At 22.6% G+C, this 10,144-nt stretch overlaps 1 protein-coding gene across 1 annotated transcript; it reads right to left on the minus strand.

The window, feature by feature from the left end:
• Positions 1-1,800: 1,800 nt before the first annotated feature.
• Positions 1,801-9,322, minus strand: LOC122503515 (phenoloxidase-activating factor 2-like). The gene is made up of 6 exons (XM_043614085.1): positions 8,975-9,322; positions 3,791-3,915; positions 3,394-3,617; positions 2,967-3,209; positions 2,570-2,777; positions 1,801-2,408 (listed from the first exon to the last, which is right to left on the minus strand). Exons 1-6 carry the CDS (start codon positions 9,246-9,248, stop codon positions 2,214-2,216), a joined length of 1,269 nt encoding a protein of 422 aa, XP_043470020.1. The 5' UTR covers positions 9,249-9,322; the 3' UTR covers positions 1,801-2,213.
• Positions 9,323-10,144: the final 822 nt, after the last annotated feature.

Consider the following 10,144-nt stretch of genomic DNA (forward strand, 5'->3'; position numbering starts at 1 on the left):
AATTTCGTGAAATTCAACTGAAAATAATAAATTTTATTAAAGAATTTCATTGAAAACTTTTTAACAAATCGAATTTTCAAAATATTTTAACTTAATAATTGATAAATAATTAAATTTTATAAGGAGTCACATTCTAATGTATTCATGTTTTCTAGTGCGAAGATTAATAATTAAAATTTTTATTTGTTAATTTAAAAAAATATATACACTTCAAATTTTTTCAATAAAATTAAATTTTCGCAAAGTTTTTTTGAAAATTTTGAAAAATAAGATTTTTAAATTTTTTTAATTCTCTTGTTTCAAGATAATTGAATTTTTATAGACAAATAATTGAAAATTTTTGATATAATTGAAATTTCTTTACATTCTATGTAAAAATAATTTACTTCTTTTAAAGAATTTTATTTCAATTCTTCGAAAATAATCAAGGGAAGTTAATCACCGTAATTATAATTTTATTTTTAAAAATTTCTTCGCAATACATTCAATTATTTTCATAAATAGTAAAAATTGAAAAATGAGAATTCTTGAGAATTTTATTAAAATTCGTCGAAAGAATTCAATTATTTCTAGAAACTGTAAACAAATTCTTCTCAAGAATTCAATTATTTCCATAAATAACGAGAATTCAATTATTTTCAAAAATTTTTCTTAATTTAATAATTTGTATGTCTACTATTTTAATAAAATTTCCAAAAAGAATTCAATTATTTAAAAACAATTTTGACAAAATTCTACACGAATATTCAATTATTTTCTAAAAAAAAACGGAAATTTAATAGGAATTGAATTATTAAAAATAGTTTCTAAATTTTTTTTTTAAAATCAATTATTTGAAACTTTTTTATAAAATCCTCGCAATAATTCAATTATTTCCATAAATAATAAAACTCATTGCAGAAATTAAATTATTTTTTATACAATTCTAATCAAATTCCTTGAAAAATGTAATTATTCTTAAAAATTTGATTAAAATTCGTCGAAAGAATTCAATTATTTCAATTATTTCCATAAATATCAAAATTCTTCAGATTTACAAAATTCTTTTGAATATTATTTTTGAAAAATATTCTTCACAAGAATTCAATTATTTATTTATTTATTTATTTAAGTAGTAAACGGAACTATGCCCGTTTATTTATTTATTTTCATAAATTTTCATAAAATTCTAAAAAAACAATTCAATTATTTTCAAAAGTAATAAAATTCTTCGCAGAAATTCAATTATGTTTAAAATTTTTTTTTGAAATTCTCTTCGCATTTCAATTATATTTATAAATAATTGAATTGTTCTCCACAATTCAATTATTTTCAAAAATTTTAATAAAATTCTACGCAAACATTTAATTATTTTCATAAATATGTAATAACATTCTTTGGAATGATTCAATTACTTTTATAAATAGTAAAATTCTTTGCAGAAATTCAATTAGTATCAATAAATTTTAATGAAATTGAATTAATCAAATTTTCAATTATAATTATGAACAAAAACGATTTTTTTTTAAATTTGAAAAAATTCTTTGTTTAATTCAATTATTTTCCAAATTTTTAATTAAAATTATTTAAAAAAAACATTATTTTCAAAAAATTTAAAGAAACTCCTCAAAACAATTTAATTATTCATAGAAAATCTAATAAAAATTTTTGAAACCATTTGTAGATTTATTTATGTTCGAAATCAAATAAATTTAAATTTGATGAGAAAATAAAACCGGGAAAAATTATGACAAAGTCGGGAAAAATCGGGAATTTAAAGGTTATCATTTGCAAGAAAATCTAAACATAATTCATAATCAGTCACTATTGATTGAGTAAATGTCGGTAAAATTATTCTCTAATATCTTATTGACGGTCGTTTTTCATTAACGATTTTAGTTTTTAACATTGTTTTTAAATGGAAATTTGAAAACTAAAAATCTAAATGTGACTATTTGTTGAGAAAAGTAGCTTTTAGTAGCGTTAGGCTCAAAAAAGTAGGCAAAAAGTAGTCTCTTATCAAAAAAGTAGCAAATAGTATAGCTTTTAATAGAAGAGTGCGAAGCCTGCACGTCATTTCGGAGAAATTTTCACACGCGACATAAAATTATTTAAATTTCTAAAAAATTCGCTAATTGCCTTTTTTGCTTTTCATCGTAAAGAAAATACAAAGCAAAGAAAAAAGAATTTTACTATTATTTTTTTAAAAAAAATCATTATGATGAAAGAGAAACTTAGAACATTGATCTAACGTCGAATTTTGATTTTGAAGGTTCTTTTATTCCGTTAATCCAATTACGATAATTGAGAACGTTAACGTACACACCTGGTACATCACTTTGTCCACAACCAACTCCCCAAGCCGTTAAACCTGCAATCACGAAACGTTCTGAATTCATCAAACAAACAAGAGCACCACCTCCATCACCCTGAAATTGAAGAACAGATTGTTAAAAATTTAACAAGTTGACTGTCACCGATTTTTCGTGTTAATGTATTCGATGAGTTAAATATTAACTTTCAAAAGAGAATTATTTAAATAGATTGTTAATTATTTATAATTAAAGATTTATGAACAAGTTTATTGTACCGTGCAACTGTCTTTTCCTTTTTCTCCACCGGCGCACAGAAAGCTTTTATCATTCAATCTGAAATCTGCACCAAGTCTTGTTTTCTGTAATTTTGATTCACATGTCTTGGCATCTACTAATGCAACATTTACTTTTTTTAAAATTTGTTCATATTGTGCATTATTTTCGCCTTTGAATTCGACAGCACCCCAACCGGCAGTACTGCACCTGTATATAAAGATTATTGAGTTACTTTTCAGATATGATATTTGGATATAATTCAGAAAAATTAGATGATATAGATGTTTTGAATGGTTATATATAAATAAAAATAATTGTAATTTTGTTAAAGATAATTAAATTATTGAAAATAAATTATTGTCTGTATTTTCTTAATTAAAAAGTAAAGGCACCTACAAAGTATTGTTTAGAAAAAAATCTTTAGAAAAATCTTTTTCTGGAAGGCAAGCAGAATTAATGTTATAGTAGTCCTGGAACATTATTTTTATCTCATTAATATTTATAACAGCTATGTCATTATCAAGAGATTCAGGATCGAATTTTTCGTGGACTCTTGTTAAGATTGGTTTTACAGTAAGACTTTTTTCATTCATATCCATTCTATCGAATTTTCCCAATCTAATTTGATACTGATTGTTTCTGAAAATATAAATATTAATATATTAAATTTTTTAATTTCTTTTTTAACCCTTTTCGCTGTTTTTTGTTGGAATAATCAGCACCTTAGATTCTTCATCTTAAGCATTCAGACCCTAACCCATTAAAATTAGTTTTGCTTTCTGAAAATTATTATTTTTGTCAATAAATATGTTTACTAACTTACAAATTATAAACTTTGTGAGCCACTGTGAGTACAGATGTTTCATTAATAATGACACCTGCTCCAATTGTGTTACCCTTAAGATCTATAATCTCCGCATGCCAAGGATATTCACCATAATATGCTTGATAATTAGGTTTTGGTTTTTGATCAATTCTCAATCTCACTCCACATGATTTTTCTGTACAACAGCGTTTTTTATTAGGTGGACACCATGGATTTTGATCCTATAAGAAGAAAAAATATTTTTTATAATTATTTTCTTCTATTCCCATTGAAGCTCAATGCCAGATAACTTAGAAAAACTCGTAACTTAGACGAGTGTAAAAAAAAAAAAAAAAAAAAAAAAATTTTAACATTTGAAAATCTTAAATAGCATAAAAAATTAATAATAACTTACATTATTTACAATACGAGGAGAATATTTCGAGTTATCATTATCTTCAACAGTCATTCCATCACATACAGATGTCGATGATATACATCTACAAAATGTAGGATTCTTGCTGGGTACCGGTGTTAATCCTATAGTAAATAATTAAAAAACATTTATCTCATAATAGAAATTTTATTAACTTTAAAATATATATATATATATATATTTTTTTTTTGTTATTCCAAGTTAACAAATTACAATATTTTTGGAAAAATCATGTTTATGGGAAAATAAAAAATTATTTAAAAAAAATTTTTTTTTTGAAAAATACTTTCAAAAACTTTAAAAATTTATTAACAAAAATAATTACATGTTATAACAAGGTTGCCACGCAACCTGGAAACCTGGAAAACCTGGAAATGTAAGGGAATTTTATAAACTTTGAAAAAATCTGGAAAAGTCAGGGAATTTTCATCAAAATTCTAGAAAAATTATTATTTTCTAAAGTTTATTCTTGAAATCTAATTTTACATGAATATTTCAAAATTAATTAAATTTTAAAAAAAGTTAAATATTCTTCTTGGAAATTCAATTATTTCCAACAATTTTCATAAAATTCATGTGGCAAAATTCTAATTATTTTTAAAAAACTTTCCTCAATTCAATGATTTTTCTACTACTTTAATAAAATGTGGAAAAATTTTATATTCTACGTAAACATTTCATTATTTTTATAAATAATAAAATTCATCTCAGACTTTTAATTATTTTTAATACAATTTTAATGAAATTCCTCGAAAAATGAAATTATTTTTAAAAATTTTTATTAAAATTCATCAAACAAATTTAATTATTTAAAAAGACATTTTAATAAAATTCGTCTCAAGAATTCAATTTTTTTTTTAAAGTAATATAATATTCTTCGCAGAAATTTTATTGTGTTCAACAATTAAGAAAAGTTCTCGTCAAAATTTCAATTAATCTTTATAAATTTTTCTTCGAAATTCAAATATTTTCAAAAACTTTAATAAAATTCTTGGCAAAATTTCAATAATTTTCAAAAACTCTTATAAAAAAAAAAAATTTCAAAAACTCTTTTCTCTTTGGAGAAATTCAATTATTTTTAATAAAATTTTAATCAAATATCCGAAAAATAAATTTATTCAATTAAAAATTTTATTAAAATTTGTCAAGAGAATTCAATTATTTAAAAATTTGTTAATAAAAGTCTTGATAAAAATTCAATTTTAAGAAACATTAAATTATTTAATAAAATATTTATTTTTGTATTTAAAATAATTGAATTCTCGTGGATTTTTCTAGTAAATATTGATTTTAATTTCATAAAAATAAATTTCAGTTAAAATTTTAAATTATTATTGAATATTGAAAGCTAATAGCGTAAATTTTTAGAAATAATTGAATTTTAAAAATGTTTCAAATTTAAATCTTTTAGAGTATTTTTGAACTTTTCATACTTTTAATTAACAATTTTGTAGAATTTATTTATTTATTTTTTTACTTTTTAGCATTTTTTTTTAATTTTAGAATTTTTTTTTAAATTTTTAAATTTTTAAAAAATTTTTTTTTTTTTTTTTAAAGTTTAATTGAATTTTTTTTAAAATTTTTGTAGTGTTTATTTTCCAATATATATTTAATTAAAGAATGTCAGAATATAATCAAAATTACGTAAAAATTAATATTGAAAATAATTGAATTTTTGCGAAGAATTTTGTCAATTTTTAAAAATAATTCAATTTATTTCGAAGAATTTTATTCAAATTTTTTTGAGAATAATTGAATTCCTGCGAATAATTTTATTATATCTATAAAAATAATTAAATTCTTGACAAGATTTTTAAGGAAATTTATAGAATTAATTTTTCTCAAAAACTTTAATGGAATTTTTTTTTAAATTATTTAATGTTTTTAATTTCTAATTTTTTTAATTGAAAAATGTCAGAATAATCGAAAGTTAAGAGGTAAAATTGAATTGTAAACAAATGGATTTAAAAATTCTCGAAGAAGAAGAACTTTTTCGAAAATTATTTAAAAAAATTGTTTTAAAAAAGAATTTTAGTTTAAAATTCTAGAAACGAAGAATTGAATTGAAATGAAAATAATTTTGAAAAATTACAGTAACAATAGTTTTATAATATTAAAATAATAATGATAGTATCAAGTTTTAATTATTATATGGAATTTAAATTGAAAATTTTTGAAAATTTCAATTTCTGTAAACAAATAATAATTATTAAATATTCATTTAAAAATGAAGTTACCCGTGTGGAAATCTGCCCAAGTTAGCCCAGTTAAAAACTGGGAGCCAGCTGGGCCCCACCTGGGCTTCCCATTTTCATAAAAATATTAACATTATAATAGAAAAAGTCTGAAAATTAAATATAACTATTCACAATAAATCATTCTACAATTAATTCATAATAATAATAATCATTATTATTTTAAACAATTTATTATTGTCAATAATTATAAACTTTTATTGTACTACACTAACAGACATTTAGTTTTACCGAAATTTTAAAGTTGTTCCAGCTGAATTTATTTATTTATTTAATAATTAACTCATCAAGGTATAACGGTTTTTAATACATTTTAATAATTGTTTAAACAAATGATTGTTGTTATTTATTAACTTTTGATACACATAACTTAGAAACTTGCAATTTTTTTCCTAATTTTGCAATTAAGTAATACGAACGACATAAAATAAAGACAATTTATGGTTTTAACAATTCAGAAATTGTTTAAACAAATTATTGTTGTTCTTTATTAACTTTTGATACACATAACTTAAAAACTTGCAGTTTTTTCCTAATTTTGCAATTAACTAATGTAAATAGTAAATCATTCGGATGTTTTATGATTTTAATTTTAACAATTTATCAAATGTTTAAACAAATAATTGTTGTTATTTACTATCTCTTGACACATAGCATCTAGAAAAATGAAGTTTTTTTCTTATTTTGCAATTAGTTAATCAGAGTAGTAGTAATTGTAAAATTAGAAAGAAACTGCAAGTTTCTGGATTGTTTGTATCAAAAGTTAATAAATAATAACAATTATTTGTTTAAACAATTTCTGAACTGTTTAAATCATAAAATACTGTTATTTCATACTTTTCAGATTAGTTAAATGTAAAATTAAAAAGAAACTGCATTTTTTAGGTGCTTTGTGTCAAAAATTAGTAAATAACAACAATCATTTGTTTAAACAATTTTTGAATTGTTAAAACCTTAAATTATTTTTATTTCATGTGGTTCGAATTAGTTAATCGCAACATTAGAAAAAAACTGCATCTTTCTGGAAGCTAGTGTCAGGAGTTACTAATTAACAACAATTATTTATTTAAACAATAACGACTGCAATATAACATTAGTAAAATTTATTATATATAATAACAAAAATCGTTTAGAGTGAAAATTATTAAATAGTTTAGTTTTTCTTTAACATTTAATAATAAAACTTTGATGTAATTATGGTCATCTTCGTACATGAATTGACAATTGACAAACATGTTAACATTTTACGGAAGCATTTTAGAGTTTGTCTATTGACCCACTCACGGTGGGTTCCGGTCAGGCGAAATAATATTATAAGTGGGCGTGAGCTGGGCCCTACCTGGGCTTCCCAGTTTTTGAGGACCCACATCAATAATTATATAAGCAAAAATTTCTAAGTCCAAACCTAAAAATTTTTTTTTCAACAAAAAATTAATGTTTATAATGACTTAGATTAAGAAAAAACGTGTTTTTAACAAAAATGTATTCACAATATTTTTTTTATGTAATGTCCACATAATTAATTAGTAAAAATTTCTAAGTCCAAACAACTAAAAAAAATTTTTTTTTTTAGACCAACAAATTAATGTTTATAATGATTGTAAACAATAAAAAACACATTTTTAATAAAAATGTATTGATATATTTTTTTCATAATAATATAAATATTATTTTAAGAATATTTATCGTTTATTATTACATTAATAATATTGTTATTATTATTATTAAACTATTTATTTGTTACGGTGTATTCGTGTCAGTAAGTGCTTTATTAAATCATTTCAGCAGATCAACAAGTCACTGACAATAAAACGTCGGTGTTCAGTAGTTAGTCTCCGTAGTATAGTGGTTAGGGCGTTAGTCTAGTAGTCCGTAGGTCGTAGGTTCAATCCCCGCGTGCGTTAAATTTTATTTGTTTCTTAGGTTTGCGTTTATTCCGATTTTTCTGCATTGTATTCGTATAAGTATGCCATTTAGTGATTATATATACCGTTTAATAATTTAATTAACAAATTTCTAATTTTTTTATAAATTTTTAATTTATAAATGAAAGGATATATATTAATTCCCACATATATGCTAACATTATTTATGAATTTGCTTTTGGTCACAATTTCATTAAAAAAAGTAAAAATCGTTAAATAATAACGTTATTTATTTATAATTCGACTTATTTGTTATTAATAAACAATTTATTCATTAATTTGAATGAAAACTAAATCTATGAGCCCCAGCTGGATTTTTCCTAGGTGGGCTGTGGCTGGATTCACCGTTACAAGCCAAGGAATCGCCCACCTGGGCCATCCCTGCTGGGACCCACCTAGAACCTGGGAAGCCCACCTGGGACCCACCGTGGGCCCACCTCACTTTTCCACACGGGTATTGATGTTTTTGAGTAATTTTATAATTAAAAAAATTCGTAAATAAATGTAACAGAACAGGAAAAGAAGTCGTGTTTGTCTGAAGAAAATCAGGGAGTTTGGCAAAATTAAGAATAAAATTAAAAATAAAATTTTTAATTTTTTTTTTTTTTTTTTTTTTTTTTTTAATGTAGTTTTAAAAACTTGGCAAAATTATGTTTTTTAACCTCGAAAATCATGGAAAAGTCAGGGAATTCGAAATTAGGAAAAGTGTGGCAACCCTGTGTAAACAAAATATTTACTTGATAAACAAAAAATGACTTATTTTTGAAAAAAAAAATTTCTTTTTCCGCGTAAATTTAAATATATGTAAATAAATAAAAAAAAAAAAATTTTGTCTATGAAAAAAGAGCAAAATTAAATATTTTTTTTTTTAACTTATAATGTTTATAAAACTTATAAAACATTTTAAAGTTATAACTGCGGTCAAGAAAAATTGAAAAATTAAAAAATTTAAAGTTACTACTTAAAATATAAAAATAATATACTGTTATCTGTTGTTGCAGGAGTTGGTGGAGGCTGCTGAGGTTTTGGTGTCGAATTGGTTGGTGGTTTTGCATTGCCTTTAACATTTACAGGACTCATTGTCGTTGTAGTCACTGGCATTGGATTTGCTTGAGGTTTTCGTGTTCCTGGAGCAACCGTAGTAGGTATTTGCCGCTTTCTTATTTGCGACACTTGATCCAAATCATAGAATATATCCGTAAAGCCAACAGCTTCACTCAAGAAATATGCAAAAATTAAAATCACCACTTTCTTCATATTTATAAATAATATTTAAACTTTTATTTGCTTTAAAAAAAAAAAATTTTTTTTCCTTCCAAAAAAAAAATATGGACACACTTCACCTGAAAAATACAAATTCCTAATGTCAAAATATTAAATTCAACTTTATATTTATATGTCAAAAATGAATTGTCATCATTTTCACCCTCTTTCTTCATTGTTTGTCAATTTTTTTTTATTCACAATAAAATGTAGAGGAAGCGGGAAAAAGAATTATGTGAAATAGAAAAATTCAATTGATTAAAAAAAAGGCGACAAATTTTTGATTTAGTTATTTATCTTTTCTATTTGTGAAGAGAAGGGGGGGGAGGACAAAATTGAGGAAATGGCGCCAACGGTTACTTAACCATGAACTATAGGGTCGAACTCTTTCATATTGTTCCTTTCATTTGGAGGTCGTTTGAAAAATTACATAAAAAATTTTTTTTCCCCTTTCAGGAACTGAAGTTCCGTATTTTAGTAATTGGCACAAATTTGAATTATGAGCACTTATTATGACACTTTCACTGTCCATCCAAATAAGTCACCTACTTTTAAAATTTAATTACTTTTACCTTTTTTTCTGGTAGGTTTTTATCAAATTCTTTACTATTTGGTAAAAATTTTTTTTTGTAGAAAAAAATGAAAATAAAAATGAAAAAAAAAAAAAAAAAAAAATTTTTTTTTGATAAAATTGAATTTTTAAATAAACAATAAACATCTTTCTCTATATTACAACAGTCCAAAAAATCTAACATCTTTAGTTAAAATTATTTCAAAACTAATTGCAATTGATTTAAATTTTTTTTTTTATAAGAATTATGAAAATTTCAAAAACACAATTTTTTTCTAAATAGACTTAATTTTTTTTATTCAGTCAATAAAATGTTTTA

This window comes from Leptopilina heterotoma, unplaced genomic scaffold (genome assembly GCF_015476425.1).
Source record: "Leptopilina heterotoma isolate Lh14 unplaced genomic scaffold, ASM1547642v1 Lhet_263, whole genome shotgun sequence".
Lineage (NCBI taxonomy): Eukaryota > Metazoa > Arthropoda > Insecta > Hymenoptera > Figitidae > Leptopilina > Leptopilina heterotoma.

Coding starts and splice junctions, on each gene's coding strand:
- LOC122503515 (XM_043614085.1), bottom strand. CDS start 9,248: ATGAAGAAAGTGGTGATTTTAATTTTTGCATATTTCTTGAGTGAAGCT. Junction 3,618..3,790: donor CTCCTCGTATTGTAAATAAT/GTAAGTTATTAT, acceptor TTCTTCTTATAG/GATCAAAATCCATGGTGTCC. Junction 3,210..3,393: donor GCTCACAAAGTTTATAATTT/GTAAGTTAGTAA, acceptor TTATATTTTCAG/AAACAATCAGTATCAAATTA.